General features: G+C 42.4%; 3 protein-coding genes across 9 annotated transcripts in view; 2 read left to right on the forward strand and 1 right to left on the reverse strand.

The window, feature by feature from the left end:
- CLTC (clathrin heavy chain) overlaps positions 1-15,583 on the forward strand; it is a 34,070-nt gene extending 18,487 nt beyond the window's left edge. The window contains exons 14-33 of one of the 2 annotated variants that reach the window (XM_074594263.1): positions 226-389; positions 2,071-2,196; positions 2,768-2,910; positions 3,308-3,542; positions 3,892-4,014; positions 4,111-4,256; positions 4,417-4,600; positions 4,931-5,123; positions 5,587-5,744; positions 5,962-6,126; positions 6,220-6,327; positions 6,454-6,621; positions 6,793-6,942; positions 7,221-7,352; positions 7,520-7,630; positions 8,084-8,254; positions 8,539-8,760; positions 9,866-9,886; positions 12,832-12,907; positions 14,173-15,583. In XM_074594263.1, the coding sequence (XP_074450364.1) occupies positions 226-389; positions 2,071-2,196; positions 2,768-2,910; positions 3,308-3,542; positions 3,892-4,014; positions 4,111-4,256; positions 4,417-4,600; positions 4,931-5,123; positions 5,587-5,744; positions 5,962-6,126; positions 6,220-6,327; positions 6,454-6,621; positions 6,793-6,942; positions 7,221-7,352; positions 7,520-7,630; positions 8,084-8,254; positions 8,539-8,760; positions 9,866-9,886; positions 12,832-12,907; positions 14,173-14,297 (2,921 nt within the window). In that variant the 3' untranslated portion in view covers positions 14,298-15,583. The remainder of the gene's footprint in view (positions 1-225; positions 390-2,070; positions 2,197-2,767; positions 2,911-3,307; positions 3,543-3,891; positions 4,015-4,110; positions 4,257-4,416; positions 4,601-4,930; positions 5,124-5,586; positions 5,745-5,961; positions 6,127-6,219; positions 6,328-6,453; positions 6,622-6,792; positions 6,943-7,220; positions 7,353-7,519; positions 7,631-8,083; positions 8,255-8,538; positions 8,761-9,865; positions 9,887-12,831; positions 12,908-14,172) is intronic. The other variant, XM_074594264.1, reaches the window with a different exon arrangement.
- A 1,262-nt stretch (positions 15,584-16,845) lies between these two features.
- Positions 16,846-18,185, reverse strand: PTRH2 (peptidyl-tRNA hydrolase 2). Its single transcript, XM_074594265.1, has 2 exons — positions 18,075-18,185; positions 16,846-17,510 (listed from the first exon to the last, which is right to left on the reverse strand). The coding sequence occupies exon 2, from the start codon at positions 17,489-17,491 to the stop codon at positions 16,973-16,975; it is 519 nt and encodes a 172-aa protein (XP_074450366.1). The 5' UTR covers positions 17,492-17,510; positions 18,075-18,185; the 3' UTR covers positions 16,846-16,972.
- A 7-nt stretch (positions 18,186-18,192) lies between these two features.
- The window catches only part of VMP1 (vacuole membrane protein 1), a 69,192-nt gene continuing 59,384 nt past the window's right edge, over positions 18,193-28,000 (forward strand). The window contains exons 1-3 of one of the 6 annotated variants that reach the window (XM_074594271.1): positions 18,193-18,301; positions 22,600-22,731; positions 27,032-27,133. In XM_074594271.1, the coding sequence (XP_074450372.1) occupies positions 27,058-27,133 (76 nt within the window). In that variant the 5' untranslated portion in view covers positions 18,193-18,301; positions 22,600-22,731; positions 27,032-27,057. Of the gene's footprint in view, positions 18,969-19,747; positions 19,877-22,599; positions 22,732-27,031; positions 27,134-28,000 lie in introns of those variants that run through there. The other 5 variants (XM_074594275.1, XM_074594276.1, XM_074594272.1 and 2 more) reach the window with 5 other exon arrangements.

The following is a 28,000-nucleotide window of genomic DNA, read 5'->3' on the forward strand; positions in this document are numbered from 1 at the left end:
TGGTCTGTGTAACACATGGGGGAAGAATAACAGGCACAACTCAGCTAGGACAATCTGATCTCTCTAAAATGGTTACAATGCTTGAATCTTTTCTTGGTTCTTTGTAAGCTTCAGTAGTCAAATGCAAATTTTCGTGTATTTGTAACTTGGAAGGCTTGCTTAAAAGCTAATATTGATCCAACTCAAGTGCTTTAGCATAATAACATGTTGACTGTTTCCCTTGAGGTCTGTTTTATTTCCTGGGCTCCATTGTAAACTTCAGCCAGGATCCAGATGTGCACTTCAAGTATATTCAAGCTGCATGCAAGACAGGACAAATTAAAGAAGTTGAAAGAATCTGCAGGGAAAGTAACTGCTATGATCCAGAACGTGTTAAAAATTTCCTTAAGGTAATGTTTGAGTAGCTCTGGTCTAATAAAACATGGTTTGTGTCACCAGTGAAATGAGGCAGCTCTGAAAATACAGATGAGCCTTAATCGTTGCACTTAAGGATCCAACTGTCTTCTTAAACCAGAGGTATCTAGCATGTTGGCAGTACCTCCTAATAGAGCCTGGAACAATATCTAAAAAATAGAGAATCTGTTAGATCAGTTCCTCGCTGCCCTGTAAGGTTAGCCTGGCTTGAACTCTTAAACTGTAATAATGGCACCACTTCATCTAGAACTTGTTACAGACATCTGCTATAAAGTGGGAAACAGGTAACTTTATGGTTGTTCTCAACCTTCATGCCAAATGAGTCCATAACTTAATGCCCATTTACAGTTTAAACGGCTTCAATTGAGCAAGTGCAGAAACAACAAATGAATAGTGTCAGTTAATTCCATAAATGCTTTCAGTGCTCAAGGTTGATCTATGCCGCTCATCTTGCTCTCCTACAGACTTAGTGAAACTTCACTCAGGTGAACTGCAGGTTAGCTCTGCTGGGATATGCCAGTCAGTGTAAATACATGCTAACTTGACTGTTGTCGCTAGGATTCAGAGCGTTGCCGAAATGTTTCTGAAGTGGAAAAAAGGTAGCATGCTCCAAGTTCAGATTCTGTAGCCTGTTGTTAGTGCTGAGCTTATTGACAAACGTAACACTGCTAAAAACATCTGAGAAACAGTGTGGGAGGGAAAAACTTTATCTGGGAACACTTCCTGCCTTCGTGTTTGTCAGTTATATAGCATAGCCTTAGACTTTGCTGATCATATCTGAAGATGGCAAAACTCCTCAAATGAGAAATCTATAAAAAATAACCTGACGTCACCGAGGTGTAAGGTATGTAAATTGATCAAGCCACCTAAGTAAATTATCAAGCTGTCAAATTCCTGATGAAAGCTATTGTTTTTTGTGCTGTTCCATGTCTGGAATGTGCAGGACATGTACCAGGTAAATCTCCCAGTACAGGCCTCCCTGTGTAAAGTCTTTAAGTGTAATTTGTACGTAGGATTATATTCTGGGATGTGCATGTTCAAATAAGTGATCAGAAATATGCATCCGGAATACTGTCTGCCACATAGACTAAGCTTCCATACTGTAACCTTTGTAATCTTATGCTGAAAGTTGGAATGCTTTTAGAGAACTAATCTGATTAGCAATTTAAGTAGTACTGCTACTAGCTTGATTCTTACTGTTGTCTAAATCCATAGTTGGAAGGTATCACATGGCGCTTGCGGTCCATTATGTTTGTAAGCTTTATGTCATGATCCACAACCTAATCTAGTGTTGGTTAAATTCCTTTTTGAAATCCCAGAGTGCTAATCCTGCACACCAAACACCACTGGCAACTAAAAACGCTATCTCTAGTTTAGGCTTGTAATAGTTGTACTGTGTTGTAAAACTTTAGGCTCTGCCGTGCAAAGGAGCAGGGTTAAACTTCAGAAAGCTTCTTGCTGTAGGCCCTGCAGTGGGTGTGAATACTCCTACTTGCTACATATTGCAGACAATTAGTTGAACAATACGCTGTCATTATTTGGTCAACTGTTGAATTTTGGCTTTCCAAATTCAGTTGCTTGAACAGTTTAAGTGACTATATTTGTCTGCTTAAGCCAGAGAACAAAACCAAATTACTGAAGCTCTTCTCTTTATAGGAAGCTAAACTCACTGACCAGTTGCCACTCATCATTGTATGCGATCGCTTTGACTTTGTCCACGACTTGGTGCTGTACTTATATAGAAATAACCTCCAAAAATATATTGAGATTTATGTGCAGAAGGTAAGTTACAATTTGTCACTTGGCTTTAATGAGTCAAATGGGTCGATCTTTCTAGTATTGTATGCAACTGTAGGCATTATGTTTGTAAGTATTCTGTAAGCAGCCTCATACTTGAGACATGCTTAAGTATTCATTAGTGGCCTCCTGTAAGTTAGCCCTGGTGTGAGTCAAATCTCTTACTTGTTCTTCAGTCAAGCTGAGCAGTAACCTCCACCGATGTGCTTCTTGAAGGAGGAAGACTTTTAGAATAACTTTGGAATTCTTAGGGTAATTCTAACTTCCAGCATTTTAGGGAAGAAATTTTGCCTTTTATACTTCTCCAGGGACAAATCAGCTCGTTCAGGAGCTCTTCCTATGGGGACTGAGCATTAGTGAGCCACTGAACTGTGGTGCGAACCCCTGCTGACAGAATAATTGGCTTTCAAGCTTGTCTAGAACATCAGGAAGCTGGGAGTAAAAGCAGGAAGATGAGGTTAATCTTAACAAGCAGCGTTCATGTGTACTTCTAGGGATAAGTTATTGACTGTCTATACTGTGTGAAAACACACTGACTTCAAATTATCCTGTTTAGGTGAATCCAAGCCGTCTGCCTGTTGTTATTGGGGGACTGCTTGATGTGGATTGCTCTGAAGATGTGATAAAGAACCTCATCCTTGTAGTGAGAGGTCAATTTTCGACTGATGAGCTTGTTGCAGAGGTTGAGAAAAGAAACAGGTATTAAGCTTCTACAAGTCTCTTCACACTGCCAGACTGTTAATGGTTATACTGCTCATCCATCAATACGTGTCTTCGTTGCATAGCTAAAGCTGGTACTGATGTAACAAGAAGCTGCCACTGGGTGAGCAAGCAGTAAAAGTCTGTTTTACTTCTTGGCTGATGTGGGCACCTCTCTTAAGCAGCCTCCAGAGCATCTTTGGCATGTGATGTTCTTCATAGTGTCAGAAAGTTACACCATTATAGTAATGAACTACAGCGCAGGTCAAAATGGAGTACTGTGACTCTGGTTTAGTTACTGACTCTATCCTACAGTGATTCTATAGTGAAGAAACTGTGCAAGTGGATATTTGCTTATTCACTCAACCTTTCTAACGTGAAAACCGCCTCCTTCTAGGCTGAAACTGCTTCTGCCCTGGCTGGAAGCAAGAATTCACGAGGGTTGTGAGGAGCCTGCAACTCACAATGCACTGGCCAAAATATACATCGATAGCAACAACAACCCAGAAAGATTCCTGCGTGAGAATCCTTATTATGATAGTCGCGTTGTTGGCAAGTACTGTGAGAAGAGGGACCCTCACCTGGCCTGCGTGGCTTATGAGCGTGGACAGTGCGATTTGGAACTTATTAATGTATGTATGCCAAGGCAGCTGACTCATGGGTTAAGTTCTAACCTGAGTATCGTGGGATAGGTATTCAGGTTTATAACTGACAAAAGCACTTATTTCCTAAAAAATATTAAGCTAGGAACTGCTTGCTTGTAATAGAAGTAGGTAGCTATTTAATCTCTCCCTGCAACTTAATGAGAAATGGGAGACTCCCCTGGACATCCTAGAATGGGAGGCTGATGGAAGTATTAAAGCCTGAGACTTCTAGTCTGCATCTCAGGCAGGCTTATTTGACGTTGCAATACAATTAGCTCAACCACTGTAGGCTCAGTAGCTGTGACTTCACTCTGAATAAACTTATGCCTTTCACTAGGTGTGCAATGAGAACTCCCTCTTCAAAAGTCTTTCCCGCTACTTGGTTCGCCGTAAAGACCCTGAACTGTGGGCCAGCGTACTACTGGAAAGCAACCCTTACAGAAGACCGCTGATTGACCAGGTATAGCTGACAAAACATTAAAAGCCTATGCTGTCCTAACTTGACTTGCTAGTATGCGACTTAACTGATTTGCCAATGGCATGACTCTGCCTGCAGGTTGTACAGACTGCACTGTCAGAGACACAGGACCCTGAAGAAGTCTCTGTTACTGTGAAGGCCTTCATGACTGCAGATCTTCCTAATGAGCTTATTGAACTGCTGGAGAAAATAGTTCTTGATAACTCAGTGTTCAGTGAGCACAGGTGTGTAAAGTCAAAACTAAGTCACAGGAAACTTGGAATTATACTTGGTGCAGGTGTTAAAATGCTGTAACATGGAACAGCAAATACGTTAATACCTTCTCCAGAGGGGAGGGTGAATTTCTTTATTCTTACTTGATATGTACTTATTTTCTCTATTTAGGAATCTGCAGAACCTTCTCATTCTTACAGCTATTAAGGCTGACCGTACCCGTGTCATGGAGTACATCAATCGCCTAGATAATTATGATGCTCCAGACATAGCCAATATAGCTATTAGCAATGAGCTTTTCGAGGAGGCATTTGCTATCTTCAGGAAGTTTGATGTCAACACGTCAGCTGTACAGGTATCTTAAAAATCTCAGTCTGTAATAACTCCTTGTGACTTGTGCATCCTCACACGAGGACTTTGCTGTTAATTTGTGGCTTCAGTACTTGATACCAATTCACAAAGTGACCAAAGCTGCTCAGTGTCTTAAGAAGTAGAACAAACATTGTGTATGGAACCCTGTAGTAAAGTAACTTTGTAAGCATGAAGTAGCTCATGCTGCATGGGTTGTATAGAGTAGTTCATATTTTAAAAGTAACTGTGGACCCACTGAAGAACTAATGTAAAACAGTGTCTTGTAAAACTGACCTTTATAGATAGTGGCTGATTGTGGTAACACTTTCTTTAGGTATTAATAGAGCACATTGGAAACCTGGATCGTGCGTATGAATTTGCTGAACGCTGCAATGAGCCTGCTGTGTGGAGTCAGCTGGCTAAAGCACAGCTTCAGAAGGGGATGGTAAAAGAAGCAATTGACTCGTATATTAAAGCAGATGATCCTTCCTCGTACATGGAAGTTGTTCAAGCTGCCAATGCCAGTGGTATGATTAAGTTTTATTTAATTCTTTGCTGTTGGTGTTGCTCAGGTCTCTTGTGTGATCTGTTGCTCAAACTGTAGTTCTGTCAAACCTGTATCTTGATGCAAGCAGAGGAATCTGGTCCTTCAAAGACTACCCTAAATGAGAATGGGAAAAGACAGCGTATTCCATTTGCAGATAATCAGTGGTTTTGTAACTACCTTCCTTAGCCAGCTGGAGACTTCTGTCAGAGCAGTTGCTACTAAGGAGGTCTTTGCATGAAATTAAATACCAGGATTTATTTAACTAGGCTGATGATAAGGTGACCTTATTAATCTAATGTAGAATGTGTGGTATGAAGGCTAGTCTTGATTCTTGGGGAACAGCTGTAGGAATACTTATGTCAAACTATGTTGAGCTGGTAGTATAGCTTAAGCACAAGTATCCTCAATGGTGGGAAGTAAGCATTCTGAACTCTGTTTCATAGGAAACTGGGAAGAACTGGTGAAGTATCTCCAGATGGCACGCAAGAAGGCCCGGGAGTCGTATGTGGAAACAGAATTAATCTTTGCTCTTGCTAAAACAAATCGTCTAGCAGAGCTAGAGGAGTTTATCAATGGACCTAACAATGCACATATTCAGCAAGTGAGTGAGACTGAGTTTCAGTTTTGCTGAACCACAGCAGCAGGTTCCTTAGGCCTTGCTAATCAGAGGGGTGTTGGGACTTCTGTCTCTTTGGCTATGCAGATAGATCTTGGACTTCAAAGGCATTTCTAAATTGATAATGGCTTGGACGCTCCATACTGTATGTAAGCCCTTGACTGAAAAGCTGCGAGAATAACCTGGTTGTCCTTTCCTGTAGGTTGGTGATCGCTGTTATGATGAAAAGATGTATGAAGCAGCTAAGCTGTTGTATAACAATGTGTCCAACTTTGGCCGTTTAGCCTCGACTTTAGTTCACCTGGGTGAATACCAGGCAGCTGTGGATGGTGCTCGGAAAGCAAACAGTACTCGCACATGGAAAGAGGTAAACTTACTGATTGAATATGTTAAGGGGCTTCAAAGCTGTAGCCGCTTCAGAAGCTTTGATTGTAAGCAATAATGTAATTGTCAATTCCAGGTCTGCTTCGCTTGTGTTGACGGAAAAGAGTTCCGCTTGGCCCAGATGTGTGGACTTCATATTGTTGTGCATGCAGATGAGTTGGAAGAGCTAATCAACTATTACCAGGTAATTAAGCTGACTTCTGTTATACGATCAAAGTCTAAATTCTTTTATGGTAACTCTGTACAAAGCTGGAAACTTAGTCAGGTTGGTTCCTAATGTGAAACATCTCTAACTGTCTGTATCTCTTAGGATCGTGGCTACTTTGAAGAGCTGATAACTATGTTGGAAGCAGCACTTGGACTTGAGCGAGCACACATGGGGATGTTTACAGAGCTAGCAATTCTCTACTCCAAATTCAAGCCACAGAAGATGAGGGAGCATTTGGAACTGTTCTGGTCCAGAGTCAACATCCCCAAGGTGAAAGTCTGAGGCCTTAAATTTAAGTTAAAATGCATCTGTCGGGATTGTCTGTACCCTAGCTGTTGCAATAGCAGCTCTTGAGATTATTGGTAGCACTAAAGCCTGAGCACTGATGGACACTGATAGCAATATATGTTAACTGGAATTTCTAATATCCCTTTTGCTTAGGTTCTGAGAGCTGCAGAACAAGCCCATCTCTGGGCTGAACTGGTGTTCTTGTATGATAAGTATGAAGAATATGATAATGCCATAATCACAATGATGAATCACCCAACAGATGCTTGGAAAGAAGGCCAGTTCAAAGATATCATCACTAAGGTATTACTTTCCTAGTGAAAGGAGGCACGTTTGCTGTGTGCACTTCAGATCCCTTCCCTCACTAGTAAGGAGCCTGTTTAAAATTTGGAGTTCTTGATATTGCCACATCAATTCAAAGCAAGTCAACTACAGTAACTGAAGAGATTTCTAAAGACAAGAATGAGTCTTGGATGGGTGGCTCAGTTGTGCTGGAATATCTAAGGTTATGTCTGTCTTTCATTTGTATTCCTCTATAATCAAAACTTCTGCTCTGAACGTGTGTCCTTACTCACCTCTAGGTGGCCAACGTGGAGCTGTATTACAAGGCAGTTCAGTTCTATTTGGAATTTAAACCTCTCTTGCTCAATGATCTGCTGATGGTGTTGTCCCCTCGGCTTGACCACACTCGTGCTGTCACCTTCTTTACAAAGGTAAATTTCCTACTATCCAGATCAAAGAAAAAGTTGCAGTTGGAGTAGTAGTTAGCTGTAGTAGCGTTTTAAAATGCTTAGCTACTTCACTGCCTCACAGGGAAGATGCTAGGATACCTCTACAAAACGTTATCTTGACTTAAATTTATCTACCTGATTCCTTCAAGGTTAAACAGCTGCCACTGGTTAAGCCTTACTTGCGCTCTGTTCAAAATCACAACAACAAATCAGTGAATGAGTCCCTGAACAACCTCTTCATTATTGAAGAAGACTACCAGGTATGGCTTGTCTTGAAATGGTAATGTCTGGAACGGGTATCGACTTGCGTGCTGTATATGCTTCATAATAGAAGGAGCTATTCCTGAATTTCAAAGCTTTATTCACGCTGGCTTCTGTGTCAGTTTTAATCTAATATTCTGTGTGCGTTTAATGTCTAGAAACACAAGTTTCTCTCATTTTCAGTAGATTTTACCTTCTTGCTGTTAACTTGCATCCCTTAAGTATGTGTTCTTTGCCACTTCAAACTGAACCTGGTGGTGACTAGCCAAGGATTAAGGGGAGAAGTGTTAGTGGGTTTGTGGGAGCTTTTTGGGCCATTCCGCCTGGGGATAGACTGGCTACTTTGTTATGAGTGTGACAGCTCAGCAAGATGTAAGGAAAATGTTTGTGTCTTTGTGGATGCAGTTGTACATCTGAGGTGTAAATAACTTTTTTTTTTCTACTTAACTCAGGCTCTTAGGACTTCTATAGATGCTTATGACAACTTTGACAACATCTCTCTTGCTCAACGTTTGGAGAAACATGAACTAATAGAGTTCCGGAGAATTGCTGCGTATCTCTTCAAAGGAAACAATCGCTGGAAACAAAGTGTAGAACTCTGTAAGAAAGACAGGCTGTACAAGGTAAGACCACTACACAGGTTTAGTTTAGCATACTTGGATTGTTTGGAGGCCTGTGACCTTGTAATAAAGCTGCATCTTCTTGGATGCCACTAGGTGGTGCCTGTTGCTAATCTGGCAAATCTTGCTTCAGAGTGGCAGTAGGTGGGCAGATTTCTTGGAAACAAGTTGTCGAATGCCTTCTTTGTGCTAATGTCAGTAATAGATTGCAGCTTAGTACAATCACTGACATAGATGTGGTATTTAACTATGGCACCTGAGGCTAAACAGACTCTCTCCTGTTGTAGGATGCAATGCAGTATGCTTCAGAATCCAAAGATACTGAGTTGGCAGAAGAGTTGTTGCAGTGGTTCTTGCAGGAGAACAAGAGAGAATGCTTTGGTGCTTGTCTCTTCACCTGCTATGATCTCCTAAGGCCAGATGTTGTCTTGGAAACAGCATGGAGACACAACATCATGGACTTTGCCATGCCATACTTCATTCAGGTCATGAAGGAGTACTTGACCAAGGTAAGAGCAGGTGCTTCTCCAACACTGAAAGCTCATTAGTCACTGTGGTGTATGCCTTGAGACTGTCTGCTTGCTACTAACATTAATTTGGGCTTTGTCAAATGTCTGTCTGTCCATGTCCACACTTATTTTTCAGTCCATCTGGGGAGAGACTTCGCCCTCTAAGAGACTGAAACACTTGCAGGCTCCACCCTATCTACCAATTACAGAACCTACATCAGTAGTATTTGCCTGACCGTGGGCAGTGTCTTAAAGTAGTTCCAGCATTCGGGCTTTCCATATGCTGTGTCAGTCAGGAATCCCAGCTGGGATCAAGCTCTAACTAAATTCTAGACTGTATACTAAAAAAACTTTATAGCTAGATCTTGAGTTAACTTGGTCTGCTGTGCATTTAACTCTAAAATGTGGCTCTGATACTTAATGGCACTAATTATGACTTACCTTGTCGTTGAAGTGACTTAGGATGGGGAAAGTACTTGGTAATGCTCTGACAGGCTCGAACCAGATTTGAGTTAAATACCAACTGTCACTAGCAAGATTTGCCCAGATGAAGCTTTTAGAGTATCTTCCAGTGAAATGGTGTAAATTAATGATTAAGACTCCTTCTGTGAGAAGTAAAAGTTTAACTCAAGCATGAGTCAATGCAGACTGGAGTGTCTGTTTGTCTAGATGATTTGCCTGGCTGTTACTTCTAAAGGCAGGACTACTCCGTAGTCCTGTAGCAATCTGCTATCTTTAAATGCTGTATTTTTGGGGGGGTGGGGAGCTATCTAAGCAATAGCATTGCTTGTCAGATTTGCCTGGTGTACCAAGCTAATACTAGACCTCTCCTGAGAAGTAATAGTCTTGGACTAGGATTCTTAAAAATTAAAATTTCATGATCTGGTAAAGGATTAGGATATAACTGTAGTGTAGCTAATGAAATAAATGCAGTGAGATCTAGCAACAAGCAGAGCTGCCTTTCTAAAGCAGATACTTCTGGTGTATCTTTGTTTTATTCGCCTGTACCTTAATTATTTCTTCCCTGACGCTTTTGTTTCTACCTTTTATATGCTAAATATGGAATTTGATTTTTCTAAGCTGCACCTTCTGAATTCCTTTGCAGGTTGATGCAATAAAGGAAAAGGTGAAAGTTGATTCTTGTTTTCCATCTTTAAGTCTGGAGGACTAAGTCTAAGGATTCTGCATGAGTTTTTTTTCTTTCCTATGTTTACTACACTGCTGCTACTGCTTTTCCCCCAAACAAAATATCACTAAGCATATGCAAATTGTTTAACTTTACAAGTAGCTAGTGCTGTAGGAGAAAACTAGATTCATTTGCTACTAATAAGCTAATAGATCCTCAGGAAGGGCATACAGGTGGTCAGTTGGATCACAGTCAACCTGGTACTGAAAGGGTACACAAGTGCTACTATTTGACAGACAATCTTACTGGAAGAACCTCCTACAATAAGAAATAAGTCTTGGACCACTGTCTCTGAACCATAAATCAATATGGCGTTTGCTAGTTGAAGGACTGTGATCCAGTTTCTGATCTCTTGACCATTACTAATGTGTGCTGACAGTAGGCAGAGTAGATACTAGCTGCTTCAGAAGAGACTCTTCCTCATTCAGGTGTCCAGTTCTTATGGTGCTAGTCTAATCCACATGGTGCTCTAGTTCACATAGCAACTTAAAACTTCAGCTGTTAGACAAAGTCTGTGGTTCTCTTCCCTGTAGCAGATTTCTTGTAGTTGTGCAAAAAAAGATTGCCTTCCAAGCTCATCGGCTTCATTAAACTTCTCTTGCTACCTCATTTAAAAAAAAAAAGTAATGCTTATTGCTCTTCTGGGGCTTGCCTTTTGCTGTGCAATTTTGCTCTTCTGAAGGGCAATCTCTAAGGTTTCTGTCCATCTGCTTCTGTACAACTACCACTCTGATTCTCCTTAGACCAGAGGTCACCCCTAGTGTGAGTTTTCCATTAATGTGGTTGAGCAAAGGGGGAACAAACTGACAAATGGCTTGAAGATGGACTAAATGCAGACTGCTTCTTGGTGACAAGATGTCTGTAATTACACCACTGGAACTCAAGGCTAACCTGACTAAAATGCGTAGCGTAAGGTCCTTCAGCAGCTAGTAAGTGAGGCAGTAAGAAAGCGTGTGTGTGAAAAAAGGTAATTGAACTGCAGTGTTTGCATAGACTACGCATGTGTAGCGGTCATTGCGATTACATCCCACTGTTCCTTAAGCTACAAGGCATTGCTGTGGGCTGCGTGTGGTTTTTTGGGGGGAGCCTGTATGGCAGTCATCTTCAGACCTCACTCTTGCTTCAGTACTTTTGCCTCTTTTTCATGCACACATAACACAATAACATCGAATGCATGTTACTTTTCCTCTGCAGCTTATTGCAGTCCCTGTGGAAAAGCCTTTAAAACAATCTTGCTACAAGTCTGTAGGGTACTGAACCTGGTGATGCTCAAGCAAGTGGTGTAAGAACCATCCTGCAGGCTGATTTCAAACTCGTGCTTGTTATTGTAAATATTTGTTTAGTTTTGAGGGGGGGGCATCAAAACTGGGTCAAAAACGCAGTAAGTGTCCTGGGCTGGAGGCTTTCCAAGTGTGCGTAAGCCAAATGCCTCTGTTCAGTAGCAAACTCTGCACATTCTCCTTGGATTTGCATCTCTAAACTTGTGTTTCTGTGTTCAGTGTGTTGTTATTTGAGTTAAAAAAGAGTGCAGTTCTCAGCACAGTGTCTGGAAATGAGTCTTGAAGCATTGGCATACACTCCTGTGCACTTTGACAGCAGCAAGCCAGATACTGGTGTGAGGTAACAAAAAAGGCTTGGCGCGAAAGCCCAGTCAATGAATGAACTCATAAAGCTCGGGACTTATGCCATTTCCTGGATTTATGCCTCTAATTGAGGTTACAAATTAACAGATTTATGGAACACATGTTGTAATTCACAACTAAATGGAAGAAGGCCGTTAGTTTCCTGCAAATATTTGCTAATGTAGCACAGTTAAGCTGAAAACTGTTTGACTCCTGGATGTTGATGTAGCTGAATAAGTAATGCCAACCCTGTGTAAATACAGGAAACCTGTCTTCAAACTCCTTTAAGGACACAAATGAAATGAAAGACTAATCTGGTTTGTGAGTTGTCTTACTGTCTTAAAAAGTAATTGGCATGATTGTCTCTGACTTCATTCTAAATCTTATCTCCCCGGTAAAATGTCAATACCTAATTTTTGTGGTTTTAGTTTCAGGGCCTGCCTTAGACTGTAGTAATGCTGAGTTTCCTTGGATCTGTTTTAGTAACTAGCTGTTCACTACAGAACAAGTTTCTTCTCTTGCCTTTCTGTAGGGGTGGGCTAACAGCACAATTGCACTTGCTGTGCCGCAGGGTGAAGCTGGCTAGTCTTGTCTTGTTGCTGTGTGTTAAGCTCAAACAAGTTGAGTATTGGTGGGTTTAGGCTGACTGCCACACAGTTCTAGAGTGGAAAAAAGCAAGTCTTATACACATGCATTCTCTGCATTTGAACTTAAATTGCATGAGTGAATGGGTTTGGAAAGTGAAATCTTGAGGCTCAAGTGACATGTCGGATGCTATTGCAGTCTGCTGTATACAAATACCAACTTCACAATACTTCGCCTCAATGGTATATTCAGGGAGACTTCTCCAGGTCTGGGCACTATTGTAGCAATTGCTCCAACACCAAAGGTCTCCAACTGACGTTGTGCTAAAATCTGAGTTTGTGCCCTAAGGCTGTTTGGTTTGAAGCAGTTGGAGCAACAGTGACTGAGCTTATTGATGTCAAAGTAGCTCTAGTCCAGTGTGGGACCTGTCATACAAAGCTTCAGCCTGGAGTGAGCTTTCAAAGAAGTTCCACAAATCCCTCAATTAGGGATTTTTTTTCAGGAAACGGACAATCTTGACTGCACCAGTACCAACATTGCTACTTGAATTGATCTTAACTTGTAAATGGTCTCCTTTTCTTGATGGGTGTTAACATACCACTAAGGCTTTTCCACTTCTCTGCCATGAGTAAGTACCTCTTTTAGAGGAGTTGTTTTAACTGTTGGTCTCGATTTCAGGTGGATAAACTGGACGCATCAGAATCGTTGAGAAAGGAAGAGGAGCAAGCTACAGAAACACAACCTATTGTTTATGGTAATACTTTAGTTCATGTGTTGTCAGTAACACAGTTTGCTTTTAAAATAACACATCTCTAATCATGTTTTTCCCCAAGGATGTCCTTGGGAATGGTAATGTTCTTCATGTGAAATCAAATTTTAAAGGAATATGTTCCAAAATATTAGATAAAGCACTGCTCTAATGCTGCTGCTCCTAAGATTGGATATGGACTACAAGGTTTAAGATTGTCCTAGCTCAGTAAGGAAACACTTTCTGAAGAAAAGGAGTGCAGGAGCGGTGCTATGCCAGACTTCCAGCAAGTGCATTATTTGGGTCTTGCTCAACGTCCTTTGCTTCTGTGTTGGGTATTTCCTTTGTATCTAGGTTATTCCACCAGTTCTATTAAGAGTTACAAATACAAATTCCATCCAGTGATAAAGGAACCTCCAGTGTATAGCTGACGTCTCTAGTCACCGCACCCTGAAGCAGTAGAGGAACTGTAGACTGCTAGCCGTAAAGCCACTGGGTGTGAGTTTCAAGACCTAGCTCTGAGTATTTATGTGACAAGTAATCCAATCTACGCTGTCTCCAAAGCAAAACGTCTTGTAACAGTTGTCTTTATGCACTTAATATTTCTAATGAGTTTGAATTGCTACTGTTAAGGCTGAACTAGTCTGGAAACCGTGTCCTGGCCTAACATGCTGTTATAACTGCATGCTATTGGGCTGTCTTACTAAATTGGTATTGTAAGTAGCTAAAAATCAGGCACTTATCAAAGATACAGTTCTCCACAGTGAACTATTTTGTTGTAATGAATGTGGCCTGTGAGGATGTTTCAGAAGGTGTTTCTGTATGTGGTGAAGGCTTGACCCCTGCAGTCCTGTCAGGCTCGCTGTAGCATAGGACTCTGGCCTTAAATGAAGCAGAGTTACTAACACAATTGGAACAGGAAATACTATTCAAAAGTCAAACGGATTCTGGGACTGGGTGAGCTCAATGCCTAAGGAATAAGAAGCTGTTCCCTTCTCTCTCCTCATCAGATTTGTGAGAACTTAAACTACTTGTCCCAGATCTCAAGAACGTGTCAGTGTACACCTACTTCATAGTGTAGCATTTCTAGCCAGGTACTCTGTCATCCTGAGGTTTTGTGGGGAAATGCCCGTTCCGGCTGCTGAGGACCCTAAACCAGGTCAATAGGGGCTTATTGTTAAACGTACAAATGTCTACAGGGAAGTTGCAGGAATTCTGCTGACTGAACTTTCAGTATTGAGGAATGAAGATGAAACTGTTCTGTCTTCCAGGTCAGCCCCAGCTAATGTTGACAGCAGGACCCAGTGTCGCAGTTCCACCACAAGCACCTTTTGGCTATGGCTACACTGCACCTCCCTACGGGCAACCGCAGCCTGGCTTTGGGTACAGCATGTAAGATGCAGCACAAGTCAGTTTGGAGCTAGCGTATTTTCTTACTGAAACTCCACCGTCCCTCCCCGCTTTAACTCATAACAGGGAAAAGCAAGAGTTCTGCCTCGTGTTCTTGTAACCTTTATTTCATGAAGGACTGTTTTTTCTAGCGCAAACTATTTGAATCACTTATGTTAAATCTTTTTCACATTCCATGTCATTTAGACTTTACTTTAAAAGGGGAATAGTTTAAACAACTTTGTTCAAGTGGGCTTTTGCAGGACTGCTTATTACCATTAAGTCTATTGTGAAGATTCTGATTTGCACTCTATAGTGTTAAACTCTAATATTGAATCTTAAGTTCATTGTATGTGAGCAGCTTACAGTATGTACTGTCTATTCTAAATGCATTTAAGTCTCACTGTATATTCGGAGAAAGCTAAAGCGAAGATACTTGTATTTGACCTTGCAAGACTGCTGACAAGAGACAACACTAATCAGCATATCCTACCCTGGTTGGATTGCATAGCTCTAAAAAGAATTTAAAATGCGTACAGACAACCTTGCCTGACTTAAAATGAGTAAAAGTTTTTGTTTTTTTTTTTCCTTAACCTATGCAGGTTTTTCCAGTTATGCATATAGAAAATGCTAGTGTCTTTTTGCTCACTCCATATGTAACAGATGACCTTATGTTGTGCTGTATCCTGTGCTTTTGTGGGACATTCCATTCAGGAACAGAGCACCATGATTCCAATCTGTGTATTTACTAACCCTGCCCTGAGGTTTGTGTATGTTGGATATTGTGGTGTTTTAGATCACTGTTTTGAGTGTACAGAAGAGAGAATTCAAGCATATTGCTGTTCAGTTTTGTTTGTGCAATTTGAAATTACTCAATTTAAAAATAAATTACTGGACTGTGGACATGCTGCATAGTGGTAGCTTCACTTTACTGTCTTCAAAAAGGACCTTCGAACTCGAACCAAGTATTACAGTGCTAGTAGTGTGGGGGTGCCGGGGTCTGAGGGGCCATTAGGAGAGCAGCGATGGAGACCATTAGTGGTGTCTTGCACTGAGGGGGCAATACAAGAAAATATGTAATGCTTTTTCTATAGAAAGATTATGCCAGAGAGAAGAAAATAGCACTTTTTCAATAGTTGGCTGCATTGTGGTCAACTACAGCATATTTGATCAGATGATACGTTAGGATTGTAGTAGGGTGTGTTAGTTAAATTGAGATCATGTTCTAGGTATGTAAGTTGCCTTAAATATATTTAGCTTCAAATAAAATTGACTTAAATGTTTCTCTATGAATACTGTCATATTTGAATGTAATGAGCATTACAGCACTGGCTGTATTTGCGATAGCTGGAGAAGCTTTTGTCCCTTAACCAGGAGTCATCCCCAGTGTCAGGTTCCAGCTCTGAAGCTGAATCCCCTTTCCATTTGCTCCTCCGTCTCTGCTCTTCCATGGGTAATGGTGGGTGTAGGCACCTGAGGGGGCTTTACCTACCACAGGCTCTAGGTCTTTGTTCAAGAGTGTGTTGGAATAAAAGTCTGCAGTGAGTAACATTGTCTTTGTAAAAGTCTTATGCCGAAATAAGAGGTGCAGTATAAAACCTTCTCATTCGTTGTGTTTATTACAGCTGCTTACGCTTGCATTTCAACCCCTGACACTCCCTCTGGGTCTGTAACTTTGACTGATAGAGACAAACCCAGCTGAGTTCCTATGAAATATGTCGTGTAAGAGAAAACAGAAGGAAGACATGGCTGAGAGGCTGCAAGATGTGTGCTCATCAGCACTGTTCTTGCAAAACAGCTGTTATAAAACTGACTTGTGGAAAGAAAGTCCGTCTACTTAGAAGTGCAGTGTTTTACAGCTACAAAGAGCTACAAGGGTAGAATTCACACAAGCCATGATCAGTATGATCTGAACTCTGTCCAGTAACATCCTTAAACCCCAGAAGACTTCTTAATTCCAAGTAAAACAGGATTTAAGCTAGCTGCTGTATGAAAAGCTGTTTATATGTAGGTAACTCCCTCTACGTGCTGACCTGCTTGTGGATTCCTGCAAGTGCAATAGGAACAGCGACACCTCTGGAGAGCAGCACGGCTTTCAGCTGCTCCCCACAACTGTTTACTGGCTCTTAAGGTCTGGGCTGCAAAGCCTGTTTAACCTGGTCAGTCTCATGCCAGTCACAAGCTATTGCATCAGTTACACTTAGAAACTGTTTGTGCAGGAAGCTGGCTACAGCTACCCCAGCTGCAGGGGGCAATCCTTAACTGCTTCAGCAGCTAGTCTTTTCTGAATTAAAGAACGTATCTCTTCAAAAACCGGAGAAGGGGGAACCTGTCACTTTTAGCACATGGGACAAATTCACTTAAATTTCACTCACACTTCTCTTCAGCCAGTAAACCAGAAAAGCGCAAAATTCTCAAGCCATTGCACGAGTCTTAAATACACTGGGGTCTTTCTTATGGTAGTACAATTCTGCCAGCTCTACTTTCCTCAGCTCCACTGAGCCCAGCAGTAAACACAATATAGGAGCCTGAGAAACTCATGATTTGCAAATAAATCTCTTAAAAAAACTCAGTGATTTTATTTATACTGAGATATAGCATACAGAAAAATCCCCAAACTTGGATTTTTATCCCTTCAGTACTGCTATACACCAATGCATTCACATTTCGTTGGTCCCCAGTTTAGAAGAGTTTTAGGTGACCAGAAACTTTATCTACTACATCAGCTGGTCCCGGTCCAATACCGAGGACCGTCTGGGAGCCTGGAGCTATCTGAGTACGACCCGCGTCTTGTATTAAGCTCACAGTCAGTCCAAGGTGTTTAGCATCAGCCAGGAGCTGGATCAGAGTCTCTTCATCAGGAGCTTTGAGGACGACTTTAGGTTGTCCGCAGTACTCCCACTGCTTCAGGAGTTCGGGATTTCTCCTCTGAACTTGCTTGTAGGCGGAAACAGCAGCATGGGAACACTGCGCTGCTACTTTGCCCTTTCCCATCTTCAGATCATTGCGGACGATCAGCACCATCTTGAACTCCCCAGACTCTCCCATGACGCTGGCTTCGCTCCCCAGGCTGTTCGCGGGCGCAGACATTCCGGCTTTGGGCCGCCGCAGGAATCTCCCACGGATGCCCCATCCCAGGCACACTCCACAGGCGACTCCAGCAATGACACTGAGCAACCCAGGTTTGGAGAGGTAATCCATGGTGGATTTTGGAGACTGGCTATGAAAGAGCAGGAGGAGAAATAAATTACTTAAGCACTTCTCAGCTTGTGAGAGTGCACCTGGTTATTTGGAGATAAACACTTTTTTTTTAAAAAAAAAAAAAGAATCGCATTTTCATGCATTGGGAAAGGATGTTCAGAGACACCTTTGGTGTGGGGTTTTCTCCTTTCCCAGCGACAGCTTTCTCGTCGCAAACACGTCACTGGTGACAGTGCACAACCCGCCGGTGATGGGCTTCACCGCGGGAAGCAGAACTCAGAAAAAATCCCCCAAATTATGCGACAGTTACACCTAAAAACGGTGAGAGAAACGGTAAAATGGCGGGGTTTTAAAGTCAATACCCAAAATTCCCTGTAGGGCCACTGTCCGGAGCCACCTCCAGCCCCCCCGGGCGCTCGGGCAGCCGCGGCCTCGCCAGGCCCGCGCACCGTCGGCCCCCGGGGGAAGCGGCTGCACCGGGCAGGCCGACGGCGGGTGCGAGTGAACCTGAGGGATGAGGGAGGCAAAACCCGAGGGGGACGCGAGCTGGGATGGGGAGGCCCCGTGTCCCGCTGCCGCTTACCCGCCGCTCGCCGCCAGGCCGCCGCCGCCCCGCTGTCGCCCGGAAGTGACGCCACCGGCGCGTGTCAGCGCGGGGCGGGAGGGAGCGCTGAGCGCCGGCCACGGGAGGGGTAGGGAGTGCGGCGCGCGGGAAGTGACGTACCCCGGTGGGCGGGAAGCGGAGGAGTCGGCCCCGCCCCTACTTCCGGGTTGGCCCGGGCCCAGCGGGAGCAGCCGGCGCGGAGCGGGGTGAGTGCGGGGCGCCGGGATGAGCCCGGCCGGATCGGATGAGGTGAGGCCTCGGCGGCCACAGGGTCTTCCCCGGCGGGCGGGGGTCCGTGCCGCCGTCCCCTCAGCGGCATCTGCCCGCCTTCCCCCATCTCGCCCCCTCAGCGCTGGCCGCGGCGCCGCTCCCCTCACGGCCGCCTGAGGGGTCGCGCGCCGCTCCCCTCCCCGCCCGCCCTTCCCCGATCTCCGTGGTGAGGCCGCAGCGGCCGCGCTGGTGGCGGGGGTCGGGAGAGCCTCCAGTGACCTGGGGCACCGTGACCCAGCGACGGCCCCGGGCGGTGTTGGGCGAGTGTGGGGCCGGGAGGGGCCCGGCGCGGGGAGGCGAGCTGTCTGTGAGGTAACCGTGAGGCGACCGCAGGCTGAGCGTTGCGAGCGTGAGGGAGGGAAGGAGCCGTCCCCACGCCGCTGGAGGGGCGGGAGGGGAGCTGTGCTGCTGCAAATCCACCCCCCGTCGCACTGGAGACCGGCTCTGCTCGGGACGCTTCACGTCCCGCTGGACGAAACCCTGGAAACTGCACGGTCGACTCACCCTGCTTTGGCTCAAGGGACGGTGCCTGATGATACAGTGAGAAATTCATCCTTCCAGTGGCAAAGAGTAGGATGCCGATGGTCTTTGTCTGCTTCCCCAGTAAGACTGTGTTGTGTTTTCCCAGCTGGGTTGCTGACTGCCTCCCCTGCGTCACACCCACTGTCCTTCTTCCTCGAGACTGTGGCTTGTCTTACGGACTTGGGTAGTTAGGCCCAAATCCACGAAGCCTCTTAATGTCTCATTTCTGTTGACTGAAGTTGAGCACCTAGATGTGTTTGGCTGGTTTTTAGTTCTCTGCCAACATCATCTAGTCATTACAGAAGGTAATAAAGCAGTAAGATTCCCATTTTGTTCCAGTTTTTTTGAGTTCCATGTTAGCTTCTGAGATGTTTGGCCAGTCGTTTAGGTGACCTGAGGGAAGGGGTAGTAAGTTTCTTTAATAGTGGCTGTTTATCTATAAAGTGCTGTGAATCCAGGTTATCCCTTTGAACTGCTCGTATGACATTTCGTCAGGGTTCTCTCCTGTCCTTGTTTTCTCTGCTCTGTGCGGTGGTGCTTACCAACAAGTGGGTATCCTGGTTTAGTTAATGTTAACAATATGGGTTGAGCACTCTGAGGTGGAGAGAGTGTGGTAATACTCTTTTATGCCTTGGAGTGTGTGAATTTTGTTTGAGCAGTGGCTTTTACTACTGTTCTGCTGTTAGGACTACTGCTCTTCAAAGGCTGTTTCACCCCAGTTCCTGCCAGATAGCTCTATTGGGGGTTCTCGTGCTTTATACCATCTTACCTTATGATAGCGTATATAAGCTCTTCTTAAGGCATTATTTTGCCTATTGAAATGGGCTTCGTTATGATAGTCCTTTTTTCTTTCAGTCCATTATTTCTGCCACATGGAATGGACTTTTCATTATTCCTTATTGGTCATAAGTGACAGTTGTAATGATTGCTTCACGCCGTGTTTTCAGATGACAGTTTGAAAAAACATGTTTCCAGTTGTGCAATGGGAGGTAAGCACTAGTTATTAATTTGAGCTAGGCTTCTTGTCCTACTTAGCAGCTGAAATCAATAGTACTTGTAACTTCTGTGGAAAGGATAGGAGGAGACTTGGTAGCTTTTAAGTGGGTAGTAGCTTTGAGGAAGCCGAGCGTACTGTAGGCAAGCCTCTTAACTGGAAAGTCTGCACTATTTCCAACTTAAAGCTTTTTTTTCCTGTGGTTGTCTTTGAATATCTTTTGAATGTCATAACTCTTTCTGACTACATCTTGTGAATGCCTCTCCTTAGAATGCTCTGTGTAATTAGTGCATATTTTGAGATCTCCTCGTATTTCTTAACAAGCTTTGGTTTTAAAATAAAAAAATATTACCCCTGATGTATAGCAGGAGTAGGCCAGTTTTTCCAGTATGATGGTGGTGGGAAGCATATTATTATCTGAAGGTTAGAATTTTAACTTCTGTTACTTGTGGAGAAGTGTGAGTTGGATGGACTTTGCTATTCCATGAGAACAAAGGGCACAGCCTTGACGCTGTTGCAACATTAAGCTTTTTGTATTCCTGTAGCAGGTTGTAACCGTAGTCATGGGGCAGCGCTTGCTGGTTTTGGTGCTGCGCTGACCAGATGGACCCAGGCAACAGTACAATGTTATTAGTGAGGCAAGCAGTTGTTCAGTGTATTGCAAACTTGTTAAAAGAATATTCTTCTTCTCTTACAAGGCTCAGAATTAGCCTGTGTGATTCTCATTGAATGGCCAAGGCAGCCATAGTGTAACCTGAACTGATTCCAGTTAGAGGCTATTAACGTCTACGAAAAGCAGAAATCGTTGTCTCAGGAGTATGTTTCAGCTACTGTTTTCCATGGGGTTTGTTAGGTACTTCTGTTCATGCCCTTTCATCTCTGCTGTACCTCCCTTTAGAGAAGAAGCTCTCTGGATTTAATGGCTGGGCAGGTTCAAGCATCTTCTTATGGGGAAACAGTCTCCCAGCACTTACAAGATAGGATAAAGGCAAAGTTCCTACCAAATCTGCACTCTCCACCAGCTGCTGGAGGAGCTAGAGGTGGCAATTCTTAAGGCTGCATTTATACTCTTATTTCTCTAACTCTTTATTCTTTCCTAGTTAAATTTTAGCAGGCCTTTTTTTGTGCAGGATGTGTTATCTTGTGACAATTCCTGTGACCTTTGTTTCCTTGGTCCCTTTTGGAAGCATAGGGAGGCTGACAGTGGAGAACTTGACTGCCACCTTCTGAATGCAGAATGCAGTTTGAGGGCTGAGAGACAAACATCTTGGCAGATAGGATGTGCATGGATTTCTGTTTAGCCCTCTGGAACTGAGGGTGTGAAAGATACTGTGTCTATTTAGTCACCTGAGTATTAAGCTATGGTCTTTTTTCCAATGTTGTGTGGCCCCTCTCTCCAAAGCTTTTATCTCTGCTCTTATCAGTCTTTCCAAGTTATGCGTTCTGGTGAAAGGGCTGCTTGGACATAGGTGGTGTGACCTCCCCAAGAGGTACCTTATTGTGGCACTGATCAGTGCTGTGCCAGTACTTGTCACTGAGTCCTGTGACAAGGGATCATTGTCACAGGGGTGTTTGAGAGGCGGCTCGAAGCACAGTGTGTTATAATGCTGTCTTGTTCAAAATCTGGATACAGTTGAGCTGGGCACTTGGGAAACTGAAGTTAGCGTAACAGCACAGAAGTAACACCAAGGAGGTCTGCTGTGATTTCCTCAGGTCATTGTCTCGGCAGCGTATTTTACCCCCTCTGATAACCTTGAAGTGGTTTTCTCAGCAGCTGGTCGAGCATTGTCCCGGTCAGCAGAGGAGCAGTCTCATTCTGTAAGCTGTGATCTGCACCCCAGGCTTGCTGCCTCCTGCCAGCGTAGGGAGCACAGAACTGATCTGTTATCCGCACTATAGCACGAGATGCTATGCTGATAATGTTCACGCTCCCAGTTATTTCAATTCCCTTTCTTTTATTTAAAGGATTTAAAGGTGATCACTGCAAACACCTGAACAATGTGGATTTTGTCTTTCCTACCATCTTCCATGCCTTTTCATCTATATTTTCTGTAATGACTACTGTATTGTTATAGCACCTAATTCTACTGCTGGATCTACACACAGACAACCATCAATAGTTGTGTTTCACCTGAGGAAATCCACCAGGGAGAACAGTTTAATATATGTGACTGTAACGGCAGGGACAGAACTTTTCATAGTCTCAGAAGAAAATGAGTAGCATCCCTGAAACTCGTGTTACAACAATATTAAATCATTTGTTCCTAAAAGGTGTCCCAAAGTCTTTTTGGACAAGGGGAAATTTTAACTCTGAATTGTAAGATGACTTCTTTGAAATGGTATTTGGCTAGAAATTGGAAAATAGGTCTGGTGTACAGAGGCATAACCCACAAAGTGGAAACCTGTGGTCTTTAACTGAATTACTTTTCCTTTGAGGGATTAAACTATTTTAGTTAGAAAAACATTTTTAGTATGGGAATAAATGCACTCATATCAAAGTAACCCATTATAGCTAAATCTATGGAGATTTTGAATGTCTTTCAGATGTGTCCTAATTTATTTTAATTGAATGCTTCCCACGGGTGTTAAAGGACTGGAAAAAAAATCAAGCAGTTACTTTTTCTATTTTCTGTCGTCTTTAGGAAAGTTATTAACCTTCACGTTAGGGACTGTGTCAGTTTTGTGTCACGTGATGAACAGTATTATCTTACTCTGTAGGGACGGAAGGTTTGGAAGAGCAGTTGCTTTGGTCTTGAATGTCTACAGAGCTGAGGACATAGTTGTCTGTTCCGCTGGCTTCAAATACAGAAGAAGTAGTGAAGAGTGACGTAGTTGCACGGAGCTGAAAGGGTATGTAACGTTTCACTTCAAGACCGATCTTATCCTTTACCTAAATGTGTTTGTGTGTCAGGCAGTCTTTGACTTTTGAGGAAAAGTGCTCTCCAAACGGTTACTTTGCCAAGAAACTGTAAACTTATTCCCTGTGTAAATTGTTGCCTATGTAGAACATTTGATGACTGAAACAAAACTGTATTACAGATGTGTAACGCTGTCTAGTTTAGTCCGATTACTTACCCACCTGTGAAAGTCTAGTTTTTAATCTTTTGTTCTCTTTATTGTAATTGAAGAACAGTGATGTAGATAAAGGAGGAATGGGTATCAGAGAAGTTGAGGAGAAAGAAGGAGCAGGATACTGGCAGGGTTGGTGCATATGGGTTAAAATACAAGAAATGACAAAAGATTGAAAATGGTGTGTTGCTAAGGTGGCTGGGAGAAAACATCAGCAAAACGGTCTAAGCTATAAATCTGGTTCTAGCAGCTGTGTGACAAGTAACTTTGATGGAGATGAGAGTCAGGGTTCCAGAGTCTCATTAAGTAAAAGTAAGAATTAGTGATTCAAACAATGTCTGGGAAAGCAGTGAGATCATTAAAATAGTTTAACAGCTCCCTTGTTGTTCCAGCACGTTGGAAAGGAGTCCTCAAAAAATCCTTAGTACAGAAGGTGACTCCACATTCTCCTCCTCCAAGCGAGCGTGTAAGCACCCAACTGCCTTGTCTTAAACAGTTTCCTTTTACGTAAGAACACCCAACGCTTGGGTGCTGCAGCAGCCTCCCCAGAGCTTCAGAAATAAGAGACTTTTGTCCTTTTCTCTGATTACAGAATGTAGAGATTACAGTGCCTAATTTTATGATGTTCTCATGCTCTGATAGCTTGTTTTGCTTTGTCTCACTTATGCTGTGAAGTGCCAGTCACAGTTACCATAAGCCCTTTTTGCTGACCAATTTACATTTTGACTAGCAATAATTGTCTTTTTATGCTCAATGTTATGGATTTCCCTAAAGCTGAATAGTGTATTGTGGGCCATTTGTTCAGCCCTACAAAGAGGTTCTTGTATAAGCACAGCTCTAACAAATGATCTAAGCGACTGATACAAAAACTGTTCATAGTTGTTTTTCTCACTCTTTTAAATAGTTTATTTTTATGCTTGCTGGTAACTACTCAATGTATTAGGCAAATTTATTTTTAGATGTGGACTCTTGTCTTTTTTAGCATTCATAAGAAGTGTCTTTTTCAGTGTTCGTAAGAAGTGAAGTTCTGTTTAGCAGATGGAATTTAATTTGCTGTGGTGAGCTCTCACGCATTTGGTGTAGAGGATGCGGACTCAGTTAATGAAGGGTAACTCCATTTTGGGTCAGGCTCACACTCCAATTAATCTCCATGGGGAGACATTAGTGCAGGACTAGTGATTCTAATAGGCCTCAAACAGAGCAACAGATCAGAGCTGAGCTTTCTGGATGCACATTCTCCGGGTCCATATGCTTAGATGCTTTAAGTATAATTAGACTTTGGTAAACCAAGGAACTTTTTCTGAAAATGGTAAGGGTTTGGTTTCTGAACTGCAGCCGGTTTGGGCTTGCCATGTAATAGGTATCAAATCTCCTAGTCAACTCTATTCTTAATACAAGTTTTTGGAGCTTTTCTGCAGAATGGTTGAACTTTAAGACCTTCTTAACAAGTATTTGCGCCACAGAAGTGTGCAAGGGGACTATTTATCTGCTTTGCTGTAAACGTTGACTTTGTGCACTTGAGGTAGCGTTATGCAAAGCTAATCCCAGATTAGTGCCTTTCCAAGCAGGCGGGGTAAAACTGGCTCTGTTGGTTGAGCTTGTGAAAGCTGTAATGTGTATCTAACGCTGCACCTGAGATCCCTCGAGATTGGTGATTTTTTTATGTGCCAGTAAGATGTTTAAGGGATTGCAGTGGAATTCAGTTCATGGAGAGGGAGTGTTGTGCACAGCCTGGATTTTAGCATCAAACATGGCGAGCAGTTTGTGTTACAGTAAATTAACTTTCTTGAAATGTAATTAAGCTGAGCGGAGACCAAACCGATTGAGACTTCAATTTTGAAGGCTGGATTTGCACAAGGAAAAAAGATGAATTTCAAAATGAGGAACATGTGGTTTCTACTTAAGTGTTTTTTGTTTTGTTTTAATGTTTGTTATATCTAAGCCAACAAAATGTGACTGACATTCCCTAAACCAGAACGTGTTTTTTTTAGCATGGCTGTGTGCAGAATGCCTCTGATGGCTTTTGCTTCCTCAGCAGCTTTCTGTGAACATTGGGTTTTCTAACTGTGGATGCCCAATTTAAATATTCCCCTCTGCAGTTTGAGCTTTAAATGTGTATGTAATATACATATGTATGTGTGTATATAAGCTTATATTATATGTGTATATAAATAAGTATTTATATATATAAAAAATAAGAGCACCACGAGCAAGTGCAGTCAGTAGAAACAAAACACTCCATCTCCAGGGACTTACTGTCCTAATGAAATTAGGAGATGGCTAAACATTTGATCCTTGTATCACTGTAGCAACTGGCTGGTTATCCTGAACTGGTGTAACTCCCCTGACTTCCAGAGTGTCAGGCTGCTACAAAACTGATCTGAGGAGAGAAACAGGTTCACATTCCTCTGGTGTTTGACTAATGGTTCAGAGCGAACCTTTGATTGCAAGTGACCGCAGAATGATGCTGTAGAGCTCTTACTGCAGCAGGTCAGTCCTCTGTTGTCCTTGGCTGACCGTGGAGCCCTTCAGCATTGTGCAGAAGCAAACTTTTTGCAAGGCTGTTTTATTAATTTTTTTGGTGGTTTGGGTATTCTTGGGGCCCAAGTTTCAATGAATAAAAATTGTAACATGCAAGAGATTAGTTTCTGCTAGCTTGTTTAACTAGATAGATTTCTATTTCTGTGCATTTCATTTCAGGAAGGACTCATTCCTGAGACCTTGATGCTTTTGACTATTGGGTTTTAAGTAAAACCCCTTTAATAATCACATTCTAGCTAGCAATTTTATCTGTATTAGTAGCAATGCACAAGGCTTGTACCTGTTTAGAAGAACACCTGTCTAAAACTGACCCGTGAAACCCTGGAAATATTAAAAAAATACAGTATCTGAAATATTTTAACATTTTATTAAAAAAATTGACAGAATTACTGCAGTCTGAATCACAGGGGTGATCTCAATTCTATTTACCAAACCCGAGTTGCTGCTTGGCGCTTGAGCCTAACATAAATCAAAGGGGAAGTATTTTTTCTGTAAAACTTTAATTTCCTCCACTAGACAGTTTTATGTAACCCGTCATTTTGGTGCTGCACTACTTTTCTTTCCAACAAAAGCAGCATCTCAAAAACTGTAAATCATGTTTGCTTACAAGGAGAAATGCAATGCAAAGAAGATGCTTTAGCTTTGTGGGACTCTTTTTCCAAAATAAAATTCCAGAAACTGTTTTAAGATTCAAGAGAGGATTTTTTAACGCAAGGAGTCTGACTGGCTACTTTCTTTGTGTTTGATTGTGTAAGAATTGTCAGCTGTTCAGGTTTGTGTGTTGGTTGTTGGTTTTTTTAAGGAAAATTAAAAAAGGAGCTCTTGCAACATTCTGATTTGTGCTGGCTTCCAATTATTGCACTATTTACTCTCCTGGATAAGGAAAACCGCAGCTGTTCTTTTGGACTGTTTAAGGCTGATCTCGCTAGAGAGATGCTAAATTAGCAGACAGAATGTACACTTTTCAAAAAAGCTTTCCATCAGAGAGCTCTTTTCCACTGAAGAGTTTACTTTTCTGGTTTAGAGATATTAGACTGTCTAAAACATGAGATGCAGTTCTGTATCTTAGTTACTATACCTTTTTTTTTTTAGGCTGTGAGGTTTTTGGGGTCTGCTTGCATACTAACTACCTGGAAGCTTAGTGCCAGAATAGATGCTTTCTAATATGAAAATCAAATCGTAAGCACCCTTCTCTCAGGATTGAACTGAGGTTTGGATGAAGCTCTGCTGCTCCTGGAGCCCAAACAGTGGGCTGATTAGCAGAAGGGATTGTTTAACAAGCTTTTGTTCAGCTGCTAGAGGTGAGAAGAGTTTTGTCATGTAAGTGAAAAATTTAGATTTATGTAGGTGGAAATGTTTTAATCCTTGTCATTGTGGGAATTGAATCACGTTCTCCTTTTTAATGATGTAGTGCACGATAACTGTGATTTGGATTTGGAGAACCGCTGGATGTTTGCCTGAATTGTTGACTATGGAGTAAAAGGAATCTCTGTAACCAGAAATGGAGACATTATGCTTTTCGATTTTGTTCTGCTATTAGATCCCCATACGTGACTGATCTATGAAATGGCAGAAAATGGAACAGATTGTGACCAGAGACGCATAGGAATGATCAAAGAACAGCACAATGGAAACTTTACAGGTAGGTAGAAATGACTTAATGTTCTCAGCAGGTCAGCTTGGTGTGTAAAATGGCCAGTACAATACTCAAAAGGAATTTACGTTGGTGCGCTTTATGCCTACATAATGCAAAGGGCCTCAATGCCTGAATCGATTTTGGAAAGTTCAGTCATCTCTAAATCTGAAGTCTAGAGGATTTATGTATTGTAAAGCCACAGAATAGTTTTATGCTGTGTATTTCCATTCAGTTTTCTTTTAAACTCTTTTCTTCCGCTCAAGTTCTTATTCTGTAGCTCATATGCATGTGAGCCCTGTAAAGCTGACGTGGGTACCAACAGGGGCTGCAACAGGACTGAGCTAAAAAACTAAACTATGTTGGCAAACATGTGGCTGGAGAAGTCAGGCTATACAGCCCCGCCCTTTGGCATTGGAAAGTTAGTACTTGGTAATAAAAATCTGTTTTACTCTGGGAGAAATCCAGTTATTAGTCTCCCAATTTCTAGCTTTTCTCTTGACATTTAGCTTCACTATAATTTATCAGTTTCAATGATAAATTACTAACAAAACACTTAACTACTTCATCTCCTGCCTCACCTCTGTTTTTCCTAGTGGTATGTCTGAAATAGGCTTGGGTTAATATTTAGCATTCATGAAAAATAACCTGAGAACGTTTCTTGAAGAGCCTTGTGTCACTGAATTATCTGTGCTGTGGAGTATAGCATAGAAATGGTAATCATTTTAGTTTGCTTCCTGTCAGCTTTGCATGTGCCAGTTCCATATTTAATTAAGTTTTGTAACCAAGTGATTTCTCAAGTTGTATGAAGTCTTACACCATTGTCTCTTATGACCTTTACTAAAAAGAAAGTTATAAAAAACAAGGTTGAAGCAT

The sequence above is a fragment of the Larus michahellis genome, chromosome 7 (genome assembly GCF_964199755.1).
Source record: "Larus michahellis chromosome 7, bLarMic1.1, whole genome shotgun sequence".
Lineage (NCBI taxonomy): Eukaryota > Metazoa > Chordata > Aves > Charadriiformes > Laridae > Larus > Larus michahellis.

Bases quoted from the DNA above. Each gene is read 5' to 3' on its own strand.
- PTRH2 (XM_074594265.1), bottom strand. From the start codon at position 17,491: ATGGATTACCTCTCCAAACCTGGGTTGCTCAGTGTCATTGCTGGAGTC.